This window comes from Gymnoscopelus braueri, assembly GCF_963280865.1.
Source record: "Gymnoscopelus braueri genome assembly, chromosome: 11".
NCBI lineage: Eukaryota > Metazoa > Chordata > Actinopteri > Myctophiformes > Myctophidae > Gymnoscopelus > Gymnoscopelus braueri.
In genome coordinates, this window is record NC_137613.1 from 4,391,022 (window position 1) to 4,409,674 (window position 18,653).

General features: G+C 40.9%; 3 protein-coding genes across 4 annotated transcripts in view; all 3 read right to left on the bottom strand.

The window, feature by feature from the left end:
• LOC308094995 (uncharacterized protein) overlaps window positions 1–18,653 on the bottom strand; it is a 793,896-nt gene that overhangs the window by 439,478 nt on the left and 335,765 nt on the right. The gene's annotated exons all lie outside the window — the stretch shown is intronic.
• The window catches only part of LOC308095002 (NACHT, LRR and PYD domains-containing protein 3-like), a 272,045-nt gene that overhangs the window by 198,864 nt on the left and 54,528 nt on the right, over window positions 1–18,653 (bottom strand). The window contains exon 1 of one of the 2 annotated variants that reach the window (XM_080441872.1): window positions 449–513. The exons of the other annotated variant lie outside the window; for it this stretch is intronic. The gene's annotated coding sequence lies outside the window, so the exon portion shown is untranslated. Of the gene's footprint in view, window positions 1–448; window positions 514–18,653 lie in introns of those variants that run through there. 2 annotated transcript variants of the gene reach the window in all.
• LOC308095036 (stonustoxin subunit beta-like) lies at window positions 13,773–15,046 on the bottom strand. The gene has a single exon (XM_080441951.1). It carries the CDS (start codon window positions 14,860–14,862, stop codon window positions 14,278–14,280), a length of 585 nt encoding a protein of 194 aa, XP_080298077.1. The 5' UTR covers window positions 14,863–15,046; the 3' UTR covers window positions 13,773–14,277.

An 18,653-nucleotide genomic window follows, 5' to 3' on the forward strand; every position in this document is an offset into this window, starting at 1 on the left:
TATACCTTCTAAGGGTCAAACAAGAGAATCACATGACGTTGATCCCCTTCCTCCATTCGCTCATACTATGTCATGACATACAGTATGTTTAGGCAGAAGAATCATTAAGAAGCAATGCTTCGGCCCGGACGGCTGGCACAGCGGTCCGGCCACCTAGGCTCCAATTTAGCCTGACAGCGCATTGCGGGTTCGAGGCCCGTTCCTGACGATCTTTGCTGCATGTCTCTCTCTCCCTGTTTCCTGTCTGTCTGTCTGTCTGTCTGTCTGTCTGTCTGTCTGTCTGTCTGTCTGTCTGTCTGTCATATCTTAACATATCTTAAAAAACTAAGAAGCAATACTTCATTGTTTGGATATTCAACGTTTATGACTGAGTCATTGTATAAACACCATCAACTATATAATACCAGAATAGAGACATTAGTTCTAGTAAAGTGATTAAAACACTTACCCTATATTAATCTTTATGCTTTAATCCAGCGTGGCAAAATGGAGTCCATGCAGTTCAGCTCTCTGTGGTGTTGTGTCAAAATGGTGGACTGTGAATAAACACATAAAGTTCTATCATACAGGTAGTGTCTAGTACAGTGATGGGGAGGAGTCACTGAGTATTTAACCCTGTGAGGACAAACCAGGTGAAGTGAGGTTATGTGAGGACAGAGAGAGAGAGGAAACATGTTGCTACAGTGTATTCATGTACTTTACATTGATGTTTCATGAACATATCTGTATCAGTGTGTTTTACATTGTGTTGTAGTTGTTTCTAGTCTCCCTCTCTCTATCTCTCACTTGCTCCTGTCTCTCGCTCTCACACACACATGCATGCAGCACACATGTGTACACTTGCACTCTCTCACACACACACACACACACACACACACACACACACACACACACACACACACACACACACACACACACACACAGAGGAGGGGTGATGTTATGTAACAACCGGTTTCCAAGTTAAATGTTGTCATATGCAGCATTGTGTTCACATCACTACTACAGTTTTATCTGATCTTCACAACATGTTGTTACCTGACCTGCTGCTGAAATAAGTTGAAACATTGTTCATGTTTAATGTTTATATACTGAGAGGTCTGTCTGTCTGTCTGTCTGTCTACTTAGTGACTTTACACCACTGCATATAAGACCTGAACAGAGAATATTTCAATATGAACGTCTCTTATTCAAACACAAAGACCTGAACAGCATACAACAGAATGAAGCAAATCACACTGTGTATGTTTATGTACTGTGACTGGAAACTGATTGTTTAGTTACACTTTAGTTGGGTGACTTAGTAATAAAGTAAATAAATGAAAGTACTGTAAGTGTATCTTCTGGAAATGTTCGCCTATAATGGCATGTAAAGGGATTGATTATTAATCGATAATTGTATTAAATGATTGATTCTTTTTAAATAATCGATTCAATTGATTAGTCTGATTAACTGTTACAACCATAAATCCATCATCAAACTGGCAAACGGTTGAGTCTCCACTGCTCAGTCCATAGGGTGGTCCATGTCATGTTTGGGGCTTGTTTTCTAAAGTTGCTTATTTGGGATTGCTTCATAATGTTTAAACCAGTAGATCTCAAACATGTTCACGTTCACATGATGCCACAACACATTCCATCTCTTGCTCACCTTCCAGCTATGTTCCAGCTCTTGTATCCTTTGGCTGCCAGGAAAATCAGGAGTGAAGTACAACTTCTGAGGGTTCCCAACTTAAGGTCAGACTTGTAAATGGTAAAATCATAACCATAGCAAACAGTTTTAGACAGAGGTTGAGCAGGGGAGCCTTAAGACACAAAAGACAGAGACAAGAGGTTACATCATCAATTAAACTACCTGAACATCAAAGGGCTTGTTGGGGATGAGAGTCTATAGTCTGTAAATACATCTATTACTATGTATTATTTGAGGTAATTTGTTCATGTTTCTTCTCTGTGGCCTGATGTCCTTGATCAGTTTGAGCCTGTATCTCTCTCAGGTTGTCAATCATCTGTGGCCAGTGGTGGACAAAGTACTCACATGTTTTACTTAAGTAAAAGTATCAATACTGCAATGTAAAAAAGTTACAAGTAAAAGTCCGGAATTCAAAATGTACTTGAGTAAAAGTACAAAAGTATTGGTATCAAAATGTACTTAAAGTAGAAAGTACTCATTATGCAGAATGTCCTGTTTCACAAGGTTTCAAATGTATAAAAATCTTTTGAAAATAGCAGATCTACAAGCTCACAATGCGTCGCGATGCGACGCATTGTGAGCTTGTAGATCTGCTATTTTCAAAAACGATGATGCTCTGCGCGTGCCGCTGGCGGTCTTCTACTCCCTGTTCTTCCTCGTGGGCCTGGCGGGGAACCTCCTGGCCCTGTGGGTGTTCCTCTTCCTCCAGCGCCGGCGGGACTCCATGCACGTCCTCCTCATGAACCGCGCCGTGGCCGACCTGCTGCTGCTGGCCTGCCTGCCCTTCAGGGTGCACTACCTCGCCAACGGGAACCAATGGGACCCGGGGCGCCGTGGCGTGCAACCTGGTGACCAACGTGTTCTACATGAACATGTACGTGAACATCGCCATGTTGGGCCTCATCGGCCTGGACCGCCATGCCTGGCTGAGGCGCCGCGGCGACGTCCAACAACAAGTGCTTCATGTACACGCGGTGGAGAGACACCAGGCGCATAGCGTACATTAATACGGCTCTGGAGGTGATGTTCTGGGTGGTTTTCATGGTGCAGGTGGTCTCCTACGGGAAGATCGCCACCAGCCGCTACGGACGCGCGGCCAGGAAGTCTCTCTTTGTCCTCTTCCTGTTCACCGTGTGCTTTGTGCCGTACCACGCCTTCCGTCCCGTCTACGTCCTCTCCCAGCTCCACCAATCGTCGTCCTGCGACTGCATGAGCCTGATGTATCGGACCAATCAGGTGATGGTGTTGTTCTCCGCCCTCAACAGCTGCCTGGATCCCGTCATGTACTTCCTGCTGTCCGGCTTGATGCGCAAAGCGGCTGCGCGTGCCCTAGACACGCATTCATACAGGATACGGGACGGAGAATGACTTTAACCCATTGAGACCTGAAGCCGATTCTACATGTCTCCTAAATCTCAACAGTTTTCTGAAAAACGTATATTTCTATATCAGTGGTGCTCAATCTTTTTCATGTGAAGGACCCCCAAATATGTTGTTCCAGGGGGTCCCAGAAGCAAAAATTTAAGTAAAAAATGTTTGCTTTAAAAATATATATATTCAAAGATTTGCACACATTTTCACGATTTAAAAAAAATAGCAGATATACAAGCTCATAGTGCCGCTCACTCGGTGCCGCGCTATGAGCTTGTATATCTGCTATTTTTGAAGAGCCAAAGTGTAAAATAATGCTTTTTAGCTCAAATCAAAAAATGACACAGATGCGTTCCGGGTCTTAATGACTTTAATAAAGGAATATTATGTTATTGGATTCACTGGGTTCTGCCTGATGTCAGAATGTTGGTGTGAAATGAACACCCCGCCCCCTTCTGATCATTGAAAACACCCGTCCTTGGTTCTGGTGACTGGTGTTCCTTCTAATGAGTGAGCGTCTGCATTGTGAGCTTGTAGATCTGCTATTTTCAAAAGATTTGTATACATTTTGAACTTGTGAAATGGGACATTCTGCACCATGACTACTTCTACTATATTATTATTCACTTATGTTTAGAAAACATATATATGTTTGGGGGGGGGCTAGTGAAAGTTACAGGTATGGTGTGTATGATATGATATCGTATTCCATAATATATGGAAGGGCCCCAGGAGCCCTTGTCAGGGCCTCAAACCCAGTGAGAATCACTGCTGTAAACAGTGGCGTAGTGCCAAGTCGCGGGGCCCCACCGCAAAGGAGGGGGGGGGCCCTTTCGCAAACGGCAATGGAGATGGTGTTGGGTACGGTGCGGTAAATGCCCCCCCTACCCCCCCCGGCGACGGGGCCCCCCCGCAGTGCGTTGCTTGCTACCCCTCCGCTACGCCACTGGCTGTAAACACAGAGGAGGGGCCCCGCCCACACATGTGATATTTGATTAACCCATTACAGTTCATTTTAGTAAATTGTCGATGACCGCGCGGCCCAGTTCCCCCCGAAGGGCCCCTGAGAGCCAAGGGCCCCGGTGGGCCCAATGGCTAATACAGCCCTGGACCAGCAGCAGCCTCCATGTTGTCACCTGCAGAAGAGGCTTTGGCACCGGACAGCATTCCATTAACCTGTTGTAGCCACTAGCCAGCCCAGTGCTGCTGCTGCATCTCACATCAACCTGATATGAAAGATGTCATTTAAATACACCTGTAATGACAAAAGCAACAGGCTCTATGCACAGCAGACATGTTGGGAATGAATTGGGCCCCTTCCTTACTTCCTTCACAGGTGTTACCAATAATACTAATTAAGGCTCAGTTCCATTTAGTGTGGCATAGTGGGTGTCTTATTTTCAAGGACGCCCATAACTCTGAGAGTGTACAGATGGAACCAAATGGACCCTTACAGGTCTGTAACTCTGAGAGTGTACAAAATGGAACCAAATGGACCCTTACAGGTCAGTAACTCTGAGAGTGTACAAATGGAACCAAATGGACCCTTACAGGTCTGTAACTCTGAGAGTGTACAAATGGAACCAAATGGACCCTTACAGGTCTGTAACTCTGAGAGTGTACAAATGGAACGAAATGGTCCATTTGGTTCCATTTGTACACTCTCAGAGTTACACACCCACCATTAAGGGGCCATTTGGGAAGCAAAATGGAGTGTTTCTAGTGAGCCAACATGCACGTTATCAGCACCCTGACCAGAATGGAACAGAGCCTTCATTAGTATCATTGGTAACACCTGTGAAGGAAGTAAGAAGAGGCCCGATTTCTTTCCAATATGGCTGCTGTGCACAGAGCCTGTTGAATTATAACAGGAGTTTAAACAGACATGACTCCACAGTGGGAGGACTGCTGTCCATATGTTATAACTCTAAATGGAATGTGTAATAAAAAAGAAAGAAGAGACTCTATGCCTGCAGTCTTTTACACATTCCATTCCAGAGTGGCTTTTCCTTTGGTTCTGCTATAAATATCTTTATTTAAATAAAACACCGGATGTCTACTTTTAAAAATACAAAGTAATGATCCACACACGCAGCCCTTCTTCCATCACAGTACAACTATATTAAATCATCATAACGTCACAGACTCTGGATTGGTTCTTCCCAAGGACTTGGTTCTATACCAAGGACCTCAATGGAAACAATACGACAAGGACTTTTATGACAAAGTATTTTAAATGTAATTTATGCTGTTTTAATAAAATATTCAATCAGTCAAAAAAACAAAAGCTCGCCTGTGATGTTATTTCCAGTGGGAACCAGCAGATGGTGCTGTTGGGAGCCAGCATGGGCCTCAGACTGGGCCAGGCAGCTGAACACAGTGACTGGACATTGATGGTGTTGGTTCTCAACGTGTGGTCCGGGGACCACTAGGGGTCCACATGGAGTTAGAGAATACATGTTCAGGTATAGGTGACAAAATGACAGCCAATCAGGAGAAAGTACACATTTGTCAGGGTTCCAGTTCCAATGTTGTGTGTCTGCTCATTTCTTTGTGTCATCACTTCCTATTTCACTTTAATCTGTATCCTGACTGGGTTCTCTATCCTGATTGGATAGAATTGGTATCCTGACCTGAAAATAAATGTTCTGTTTAAGAGCTGGAGAGACATGGAGACTCCTGTGACTGAACAAACACTCTATACAGTAACAATGAGTAAACTATCACAATATAGAGCTATTTAACACTTACTTTAACCAAATACAATCACTTACCTTACCTTTAATCAAGAAACGTGTTTTGGTCTTTGTTTATATGTTTATATATATCTCAAATAACTAATTAATTAGTTAATTCACTCAATTTTATACTTCGTCACACAACAGTGTCATGCAAAAATAGTGAAAATAGCCAATTTACAAGCTCACAACGTCTGAGCTTGTCGACAGGCGGCGACAAGGACACGAGTCAGTCAGCGAGAGCATCAAAAACATTTAAAGGTCTTTTTAGGTTTTAGTTATACTTTGGGAGGCAAGTGTCCAACGACGTCACATGACGCAAGAGACGTCTAAATGACAGAAATGTGTCACGTAGGATCTCAACCTGAGTGACACAGACATGAGAGTGTCGGGTCCATTTGGTTCAGTTTGTACACTCTCAAGGAGCATTCCCACCCAGAGATAAAAACGAATATTTGTTCGAGCGTCTCAAGTACATACAGTCAACACAACGACGCACCTTCAGAGTTACAGACCCGTATTGGGTCCATTCGGGACCCCTGGTGGTCCACGGACCCCACGTTGAGAACCAGTCGCCTACCTCTGGAAAATGTGATAAAAATGTAAATGTATCCCAGACGCCGTCATAAAATGTTGCATAATCCCATTGGATTAGGAAGAGGAAGTAAGCTCTTTACCACTGAAGCTACAGTCACTTTCCTTGGTTACATTTTGTGGCGACAGACACATAAACTTTATATAATAAAGTAATATAAACTTTGAAATTGTTAAAAACTAAATGAAATGTCATTGTAAAGATGGTAGGCCAAAATCACAAATGTTCCATAACAAACAGCAGGCTGTCAGCTGTCACCTGACTACACTAGAAGCAGTGTCACGTAGCACGTACATGGCAGAGGATGAGTCATCATGTAAGGGGAAATATCTCAGCGTCAGCGCTGTCCAAAAGCCTCTAGAAGAACAGCAGAGAAAAAATAACTAAATTTAGCAAAACTACCGAAAATGTCTTCAATATTTCAACCGACACAAACGGATGTTACTGTGAGTCCCCACGCAGGCCTCCCCGCGGGAGGCAGTTACTATGGAAACGAACGCCAAGCATGAAGACGCAGAGGTCCGGCTGTTAGCCTTAACACTGAGGCAGCCTCAGTGTTTAGGGGAGCGTTAACACTGAGGCTCAGTGTTAAGTTTCCCCTAAACACTGAGGCAGACTCAGTGTTAAGGCTCCCCTAAACACTGAGGCTCAGTGTTAAGGCTCCCCTAAACACTGAGCTGTACATGAAGCAGATCCAGCATGTAGTCTAGAGCAGTAGGCTACTTCTCAAACCTTTTCATGTCAAGGACCCCCACAATGATATGTAGGATATTAGGCTGCGGACACCCATCTCAAAAACATTTTGTGCCAGGGATTTTTCAAAAATAGCAGATCTACAAGCTCATGCGCGGCACTCGGTGCCGCACTATGAGCTTGTATATCTGCTATTTTTGAAAAGCCCAAAGAAATGTAAAAAAAATGACACAGATGCATCCTGATGGATAAACACACAACAGGAGCTTTAAACACTAAAGGCAGAAACACAAATACTGTAAAAGTGAAACAAACCAAAACACAGGTGTGTGTGTGTGTGTGTGTGAGCAGCAGTAATGGCTGCCATCAATCTGACTGCTTAGACCTTTAGATTCAACTACACACAATAAACTAAAACACAATCACCAAATTTCTGGTAAAACCCTCAAGACAAGCTTTGTTTTACATCACAGAGCTTATTTTGAACATGTTTTATGTTCTAATACTTTATTTACCTGAACAAACAGGGACAAACTGATGTTGTTCTTTCTCTCTTCCTTGAAGAATGACGTCACCTGACCACCTGGAACTACCTGTGTCTCTCACAGGTGGAGTTGCCCCCTTGTGGTGAAACGTGGGATAGGTCTTTTCCTACTGCTCATTCCAAGACACAATAAGGCTCTTAAACATACAAGAAACATACATGATAAAACACACATGTGGGGCTGCCTCAGTGTTTAGGGGAGCCTTAACACTGAGGCTGACTCAAATTTGTGTAGATCTAATGTTTTGTAGATCTAATGTTCCCCTCAGAACAGGAATTCTAGGGTTCAAGTGGTTAATGTAAAATAAACTAAATCCTATCACACAAAGATTTGGTGGACCGGACCCCCTATAGTAGCTCTGAGGACCCCCTAGGGGTCCCGGACCCCCTGTTGAAGACCCCCGATGTAGACAGTGTCCTACGTACATTTAACAATGTTAAATTGTTGACACAATGACACAATATTTTGTATATATTAGTGAATGAAATGTATCATTTATTAAATAAAATAGGTAAAATCAAATACATCTTAATTTTTTTTAGTGAGCTACACTTTATTAGCAAAAAAGTATTTTATTGCACTCGGTGCCGTGCTATGAGCTTGTATATCTGCTATTTTTTGAATAGCCAAAGCTAAGTGGTTAAAATGATTGTGACACTATGTTAACTAATTTCGCTGGGGACCCCCCAACATGTTGTGTTGCCTGACAGAGCTATAAGTGTATTCTGAACCCATTAAGACCGGGAACGCATCTGTGTCATTTTAACATTTATTTGGGCTATTAAAAAACAGCATAATCTACAAGCTCATAGCGCGGCACCGGGTGCCGCACTATGAGCTTGTAGATCTGCTGTTTTCCAAATCCTTACAGTTTGTTGCTCGGTGGTGATCCAACCTTTCCATGTCAAGGACCCCCAAAATCATATGTATTTGGCCTTGGACCCTGCAAATAAAAGGTGTGAGAACCACTAGTACTAGTGGACTCATAATGTGTCATATAGTGTCGTAGTAAATCAGTGTCATACATATTCTGAAGAAAACCTGGAGACTGACATTCAGTAATTGGTTCTTATGATCAAAATAAAACAGAAAATCTAAGTCTTTACCACGGACACATTGATGAGCCCTGCTGCATGCCCATGGGCAGAAAGATGAAGAAACTGGACGTATGATTCTCATTGTAAAAACATATAAATATGATACAGTATGTATAATGATAGGATATAATATGATACAGTATGTAATGATAGGATATAATATGATACAGTATGTAATGATAGGATATAATATGATAAATGTCTCATTCTTGGTCTAGTGTGATGAATGCACTGAAGTGGAATGAGAGCTGGATGAACACGTTTATGAATAAACATTTGATCTTTGAATGAGTGTGAGCAGAAAAATTATGGAGATGGCGTTGTTTGGAACTTCAGATCACCAACATATTGGAAGGGGTATAAAGCAGAATCTTGCCTTTATATCTTTATTAGCAAGAAGAAGGATACTATTGGAGTGGAAATCACCACTGGCCCCTAAAGCATCTGTATGGCTTAAAGACCTCACAATGTACCTACATTTGGAGAAAATTAAATTTAATCTGAGAGGATCACCGGGAAAATTCGATCAGGTGTGGGGCCCTATGATTAAATATATAACTAAATTAAAGACGTTACAGGACAGATAAAGCAAACACCACCATCGACACGTTGACAAGCTCTAGGTTAATACATGCTAAAGGAAGAAAATAACGGATTCCTACTTTCCTTTTTTGTATACACTCCATATGTACCATGGGGAGGGTTAGCGAGGGAAATCATAATACTTATGAATTGATTATTATGTATTTTTTATTTTTTATTTTGAGTTATGTAAGTGTATGTTACATGTCTGAATGTTGCATGTTGTATATGGGATTGGAGTGGGGGGTAGTAAGGGCACAAAAAAAAGAAGTACTTTTGACATCCTATAGCAACTGTATTCCCATGTACTTGTCAAAAGCAATAAATACACATTTAAGAGTGTGAGCAGAAAAATTTAACAATAACATATCACATGTGTTCTGATTATTGTGCACAGTGTATCGTGTTAATGAGGAATCTAAACAGCACAGAGTAAGGATTTCTAATTAATTTAGAGATCTGTTATTTATGGGTGCTTCTGTAGGTCTATCCATCAGTGTGACAGTTTACAGTTGGTAGGAAGCTTTGTATCTATAGTGAGCTGTATTGATTGATTGAATATTTTATCAGGCAGAAATGTAAAACAGCACAAGTACAGTTAATAACACTTTGTCTAAAAGGTCCGTCCAAAAAAGTCCTTGCGGTCTTGTTTCCATTGAGGTCGTGACATGACAACACTATGAATATTAATACACAGGAACAACGACATGTCAAGAATACATTTATTAAACTATTATTACTTCTACACATGATCATACAATAACATGTGAAGAATGAGAACAATGTCACATTCATATTCAATGAAAACACAATAATGGAATGAGTGAGGAAACAATGATGTAATAATGAATCAATGAATAAACAATGATTGATTTGAGTTCATAAACACATTTAGTAGATGTTTGAATCCAGAGTGATTGACAAAGTCCAAGATGAGAGTCAAACTATGAGTCAAATCTGCTGTCAAAATGAACACTGCTCACATCACTCGGGTGGCTCAGTGGTAAAGTCCCTGCCCACCACCACGGAGGTTGTGGGTTACAATCCACCGTGGTGCATCCGGCTTTGTCCAACGTCTATGTGAACACAACTGGGGGCGGGAGGAGTGGGACGAAGGCCCTACGTCCTGCCGGTGGGGGCTCCTCACTGGCAGGTGAGCCAATAGGAGACAACACAGAGATGTGTGTGGGGAGGAATTCATTGGCATGACGACTAAACTGGGGAGAAACTTTGAAAAATCACGCCCAGTGTGAAGTGAGCGGTGCTATTTATGAGTTATTAATTTCATCATGCATCTCGGTAGCCAATCACAGCACGTCCTGCGAAGTGACGTGCTTACATTTTTTACATTATTATTAATTTCATCATGCCCTCGCTAGCCAATCACAGTGCGTCTGCGAAGTTTGAAGTTAATTTCATCATGTGTCTCGCTAGCCAATCACAGCACACCCTGCAAAGCTTAGCCTATGGGCGTGTTTTCCACAGCATGGCGTCACAGCGAAAGAAAAAAGTGCACGACGGAAAGAAAAACTTTCACCACAGATGGGTCCTAAACCCTCTTATAGGAGCGGTTGCACCGCTCAAAAATGATGCTACTAAGTTAAAAACATGTAATAAAAATAATGAACACTGAACACTGCTCACAATGTGTCGCTTTGTGACGTAGATCTTAGATATTAGAGGGGGGGGGGGGGGGGATGGACCAATTACAGAACCCTGAGGGACTCCTGTCAATAAAGTTTATGGGGTTAACTGGTTAAGTATAAAGGTTTATATACAATAAACAATATTGATACTGTGACAATTACATGATCAAATATACAGTTTTCCTCAGTCTATTCTTGTGTAAAAATATCAAAAATCAAATATACATAAAATGAGTTTGTATCATAAGAGACACAATATGATATTTACATCATCATCATCATCATCATCAGTGTTGATGGACAGTATTTATGATACATATTTATAAATGTATGGAGTGGAGGTTTGTTCACTTCTATCTAATCTAATCTAAGATCTAAAGCTCCCTGTGGTGATGACTCATTTATACCATAGAGTTTGACATTAATATGGATTTGACCAGGGACCCCCATTTGAACATAATTGTGCCAGGGACCCCCATTTGAACATATTTGTGTCAGGGACCCCCATTTGAACACATTTTTGCCAGGGACCCCCATTTGAACATATTTGTGCCACGGACCCCCGAACAACATTTGTGAGCAGGCCTGGTGTTTCGGGCATCAACTCGCGAGATGAGAAACGGTAGAAACTAAGCAAAATAACTTTTTTTTTTTTTTGGCTGATTTTCGTTTTTTTCCATATTAACACAGTTCGAATGTCGAGCAAGCTTTCAATCCCAACAGATATCCGTTTTAACGTCATTAAATGGTTAAATTTGTATAGTAAAGTAGGCTCCTATTCTGCTAGTCTGTGTGCCTGTTTGTGAGTCCTGTGGGCGGAGAGTTTGGTAGAGAGTTGCTAACCCGAGAGGTTTCGATTGGTCATAGCTAGGCATTGTACTCCGGTTACAAGCCTAATCCCCGCCCATCAGTTTCGCTCCTCTCTGTGGTGGTGTAAAGTTACTAAGTACATTTACTCAAGTACTGTACTTAAGTACAATTTTGAGGTATTTTACTTTACTGGAGTAATATCCACTGGGTGAATATTCAACCTGAGGCTGAAACTAACTTCACCACGGTGGACCCTAGTCCAGAGCGTTAGTGAGTTCCCTCTAACGCCCTGGAAGACTCAAGAGTAGTGAAAATAAACAAAACCATTTCGCTACTCACTGAAACAAAGGCTGTTTTGTGTTGTTGAAAGTCTATTCTCGGAGGTGGAAAGCCTCTCAGCACCCCAGCTACTCTGTAAAATACACTTTTTGGGCAGAAAATGTCCGCAAGACGGAAATTATTTTTATTTACTCCACAGTGCCCTCTACAGATTTGGTTAATGGTAAGTTCAAATTGTCCAGATCTGTAGAGGGCGCAGTGGAGTAAATAAAAATAATCTAACTTTTTCGGGACAGAATCTAGTTGTATAAACAATATAAGATTGTAGCGAACACAGCAGCTAGGTGAGGTCAGCCCCAGCTAAACAACAGGCCGCTCGACGTTCGTATGGAAGTATTTCACTGAAGATGTGGCCAAAACAACAGTGGAGTAACGAGGCTAGGAGCTTTAGCATTGTTAGCTCGTCGCCAAGCGTCATGGCAGAACGTACACCTGGTGTTTGCATTTCTCCATTTACAACTCGTACATCTACATAAACGTTCAGATTTCAAATATAAAGTTCTTATCTTATCTCATGACCACGGGTGTTATAATTATGTACGGGCCCTCATAAGTACCCGTATCTTCCGTATTGTTAAATAAAAAGCATTTTGATCCGATTGATGGCCATCTCCGTTTTCTTTTTCAACTACGCGGCCGTATCGGTTGGGGGGGGTATTGCACTCCTGATACCTTATAACTCTATGAGAAGATGGCCGCCGATCGGATTAAATGCTTTTTATTGAACAATATGGAAGATACGGGTACTTAGACCCACCCGAAGTGAATGGTAACATCCGTTGTCATGAGGTAAGGACTTTATATTTGAAATCTGAACGTTTCTGTAGATGTACGGGTTGTAAATGGAGAGTGCAAACACCAGGTTGGAGTTAATCCAGGACCTAGCTTGTGCGTGTCTTTATCATTAGTAGGTAAACCTCGACTATAGTCGACTACCAGTGGGTCAAATTTAGTGGTGGAAGAAGCACTTGGTGGTAGCAACACCACAATATAGAAAGTAAAAGGCCTGTGCTCAAAATGTTACGTTCAAGCAAAGTAAAAGTACAAAAGTATTGGCATCGAAATATACTTAAAGTACCTAAAGTAAAAGTACTCAAATGTTTGAAAATAGCTGATCTACAAGCTCACAACACGTTGCAATGCGCATTGTGAGCTTGTAGAGCGGCTATTTTCAAATAGCCTATGTATAAAATACCTAAAAAAATGTACTTAAGTACAGTACTTGAGTAAATGTACTTAGTTGCTTTCCACAGTAAAAATCCGAAAATGGGGGAGTGGTTAGAGGAGTGGCTAGGTTGAATAAATTACCCATTGTTCACGCCCATTACCTGGAGCTGAGAGGTGCTAGAAAGTGGAAATTCTTTACAAGGGATTATCTCAGTTTAGACTATTAAAGATGACAAGATTCAAATGATCACATCTTCTTCAAATGTGTTCCAATTTCAATGAATGATACATCATATGAAAGCTTATATTCTGTACTTCAACAATCTGTAATAAAATGAAAAATGAAAAATGCCCCCTTGCTGCCTAAAGCACTGTACCCGCTCACATTTGTGTTGTTACAATTATAAAAAATAACATAAAAAATCCAATGTTTTTCTTTTTTAAATAGCAGATCTACAAGCTCACAACGCGTTGTGAGCTTGTAGATCTGCTATTTTCAAATAGCCAATGTATAAAGGGGGTTAACGTGTTTAAACTGATCTTGATACCACTGGTTCTCAAAGTAGGGTCCAGGGGTCCCAGGGGGTCCTTGAGGGGGTTCCAGGGGGTCCTAAGCTAAATGATTAAATATACATTAATAGCATCAGACTCAGTGTAACCACTTTATCGATGTATTACTTTGGTATTGGAAAATAGCAGATCTACAAGCTCACAGTGTGTCATAATCTAATGTGTTGCGAGCTTCTTGTCTTATGGGTCAGGGGTCAAAGGTAAAAACTCTACAGGAGCTTTAATGTGTGACTGTCACTGTGCTGCTTATTACATCATCATGATGATGTCACCGTGATGTCATGATGAGTCACTCATGCCCAAATATGGAGTCCATGACGTCAGACTCAGCTAGTCTCAAAGTATCCTGGCAACAGTGGTAACCATGACAAGCTGCACTCACTCAAACATGTTGAGTAACCATGGTGACCTGATGTCATCCTCACATAGAGACTCTATCTCTGCTCACACAGACACACTGAGGAGGAGTCGTAGTGTAACCAGAACCCAGCATAGAGAGGTTCAGAGAATGTGTTCTGAAAGGTGTACAGGTGTGCCAGTGAGTCAGAGGACCCTTTATAGAAGGACAGAGTCCCAGCAGGCCAGTCCAGATACACTGATACTCTGTTAGAGTCAGAGGGACTGACAGGGAGGACAGTCTGCTTACTATTGTGTCTGACAGTGTAACTGTTACCATGGAGACCACCACCACCACAGAGCAGACTCCAGGACTTGTCATTGAATCCAAGCCCACAGTCATAACCACCCCCTTTCCTGCTGATCCCTCTGTAAGTCACTGCTATATAAACCCCTCCACTCCACTCTACCTCCCAGTAACAGCGTCCAGTCAGACCCTCTGTACACAGAACCTGAGGCCATACATCAAACCTGTCAGGATGTTCAGGATATGATTGATGTCCCCATGTCACCTTTCTGTTGTTCTCAGACAGAGAGAGGTCTCTGCGTGCTGTGTTTGTGTCCAGTGTGAGAGGATGGAAATCTGATGAGAAAAACAACACAGTAAACATTACATACATCATTCACTGACACACACACACACACACACACACACACACACACACACACACACACACACACACACACACACACACACACACACACACACACACACACACACACACACACACACACACACACACACACACACACACACACACACACACCTCAGAAGATCGTCTCTGTCGGGTGGAAACCTTGTATGTCCAAAACATTTATTTTATTAATATCATTTTAAAACCATTTTAAAATAGCCAATGGTCAAAAGATCTACAAGCTCACAACGTGTCAGAGAAGGTTTCTGCCCGACGACGACAACACAGTAAAATGTGAGTCAGAATGTCTTAAAGCCTCCAGGTGAGAAGTGACTTTCTGTGAGAAAATGTTTACATTAAGTTTATGTGAAATGACATCAATGTGGAAAAGTACTCAAATGTTTTACTTAAGTAAAAGTATCAATACTGCAATGTAGAAATACTCTGTTACAAGTAAAAGTCCAGAATTCAAAATGTACTTGTGTAAAAGTACAAAAGTATTGGTATTAAAATGTACTTAAAGTACCAGAAGTAGAAAGTACTCATTATGCAGAATGTCCCATTTCACAAGTTTTCAAATGTATAAATTGTATAAAAATCTTTTGAAAATAGCAGATCTACAAGCTCACAATGTGTCGCATCGCAACGCATTGTGAGCTTATAGATCTTCTATTTTCAAATGGCCAAATTGTATATAGGGCTGAAGTGGTTAACGTATGTTTTGTAAGAATAATCTAAATGCTCCAAGTAACTAGTAACTAAAGTTTTCAAATAATTGTAGTGGAGTAAAAGTACAATATTTGCCTCTGAAATGTAGTGGAGTAGAAGTAAAAGTACAGAAAATTGGAAATACTCCAGTAAAGTAAAAATATCTCAAAATGTTACTTAAAAATACCTCAAAATGTTACTTAAGTAAAGCACTTGAGTAAATGTACTTAGTTACTTTACACCTCTGAAAATACACACATCCTGTTACATCAAAGGTTCCTAAAATGTTAAGGCTGCGACCCCATTTGAACTGGGGACCCCCCAAAATAATCATATTCTAACTGGGGACCCCTCAAAATAATCATTTGAACTGGGGACCCCCAGAATAATCATATTTGAACTGAGGACCCCGCAAAATAATCATTATTTCAACTGGGGAGTCCCCCCAAAATAATCATTATTTCAACTGGGGAGTCCCCCCAAAATAATCATTATTTCAACTGGGGACCCCCCAAAATAATCATATTTGAACTGGGGACCCCCCACCCTGACAAGCACTTGTCAGGGTGGGGGAAGTTGTAGGAGTTGAGGAGTCATTTAGTTTGACTCGGTTCCACATATAAATATTGTGAAAATAGCCGATCTACAAGCTCACAACGCCTCAGCGTTGTGAGCTTGTAGATTGGCTATTTATAGCCAGGTCATTTATAGTCGATTGGCTATTTATAGCCGATCTACCACTAATAGATCGGCTAGCTTGTAGATCTATTTTGTAGATCGGCTATTTTCACAATGTTTGCCTCTTTCTTACGTAATATTTGACAATTTGGCCATTTGGTGTTAAAAAGGTCTTAAAAGTCCTTAAATTGTAACATTATAAATGTGCAGATACCCTGTATACACTTATACTGTATGTTGGTTTGTTTACTGTTGAGTGAGAAAACAATGTTACACATTAAGATAATCATCTGGGGACCCCCCACAATAATTCGGGGACCCCCCTGGGGGTCCCGACCGCAAGTTTGTAAACCACTGTGTTACATAGAAAACATTCAGCATCTACAAGTTAGCAACACCTCACACCATGGTGTGAAGCGCTGCTAACTTGTAGATCGGCTATTTTTGTTATTTTTGAAATATGGAGGAATTACAAGCTGATTACAAGCTCACAATGTGTCACGATGTGAGGCGTTGTGAGCTTGTAGATCTCCTATTTATTATGTACATTCTATTTTTTTAAAGTTTTTCTGCTGTATTTACATCTACAAGCCGATCTACAAGCTCACAACATGTCACAATGCAACATGTGAGCTTGTAGATCCGCTGTTTTTGAAACATAGCCAATCTACAAGCTCACAGCCTGTCATGATGCAAGGCATTGTGAGCTTGTAGATCGGCTATTTATTTTATTTTACCACAACCCAATCTGCAAGCTCACAACCTGTCACAATGCAACTCGTTGTAAATTGATAGATTGGATAGTTTTGTATTAGAAAAATAGCCGATCTACAAGCTGACAACGATTGCACATCGGCAATTTAATTAATTAATGAATTAAAAAGTACACAATATGAGGTGTTGTGAGCTTGTAGATTAGCTATTTTTTAACTATAAATCATCTTCAAGCTCACAACGCGTTATAATGTGACACGTTGTGTGCTTGTGGTATTTTTCAAAGCCGAAATAAAAATTCAGAACCCGTCACAATGTTACCCATTTTGAGCTTGTAGATCGGCTATTTTTACCTAATTTTCTACTATAGCCGATCTAACAGCTCACAACTCATCATGATGCGACACATGGTGAGATTGTAGATCGGCTAGTTTTATTTTTTTCAATTATTGATAATCTAGAATCCAATCTGCAAGCTCACAACCTGTCACAATGTGACGAGTTGTGAGCTTGTAGATCCACTGTTTAAAACAGCAAAAGTCCATATAAAAGTTCATCACACGTTAAACAACATATTGTGAGTTTATGTTTGAAATACAGCTGATCTACAAGCTCACAACCTGTCACAATGTAATTCATGAGTTTGTAGATCAACTTTTGAGTTTTAAACAAAACCAAACTACAAGCTCACAACGTGTCGCAATGTGATCCTAGTGAGCTTGTAGATCGTCTACCTTAAAAAGAAAAAAAAATCAGCTGATCTACAAGCTCACAACACATCACACTGATGTGCTTTGTGAGCTTGTAGATCGGCTATCTTTGTTATGTTTGATATATTGAGGTCTGAGGAAGATCCAGCAGGCTTTAAACATCACATTCATGATGGTAATAAACCATTTAACTTATGGATCATAATTATTCCAGTGCAGAGTTCTGCTCTGCATCTGGCTTTTTAAATTACTTTGGATGAGCGTGATCTTCTACTTGTTGATGTTTGAAATAACTCACTACCTGTCACATTGCAACATGGTGTGAGCTTGTAGATCGGCTCTTTTTGAAATATAGCCAAAACTCATAGCGCATCATAATGCGAGGCTTTGCAAGCTTGTAGATCTGCTATTTCTTGTAATATAGCCGATGTAAAGGCTCACAACGCAACATGATGTGAGCTTGTATATCGGCTCACAACCTGTCACAATGAGACAAGTTGTGATCAGCAATTTGTATTTATTTGTAATCTAAAAGCTCACACGTCATGATCGGGTTTATTTTTTTTGGGCCGTTAATTATAAAGATCACAGGCCACCGTGGCCGATTGGAAAAATGCTGTTATTAGACTATTTTATGTCTGTCTGTCTGCAATGGATAAAGCGGTGAAAGTTGGTGACACACATACATTGCAGGCAAGTAATGAACCTTCCTTGTACCATCATTCATTATGACATAATTAACATTAACAAAACAAAACAAAAGCTGTAGGTTTTGCATATTAAGGTTGAATGAGATGTAGGGCCCACAACATATATTAATGTGTTTATACTGTGTGACGTAGTCACGCAAGCTGTTCATAACGCCCACTTTATTCAGTTATTTTTTCGAAAGCGACACCTCTGCATGATAGAGTAGATAGATATTACTAGCCCACTTCATTCTTTGGCCGGTAAAATATAATCTTGTCG

Coding starts and splice junctions, on each gene's coding strand:
- LOC308095036 (XM_080441951.1), bottom strand. CDS start 14,862: ATGATGTATGTAATGTTTACTGTGTTGTTTTTCTCATCAGATTTCCAT.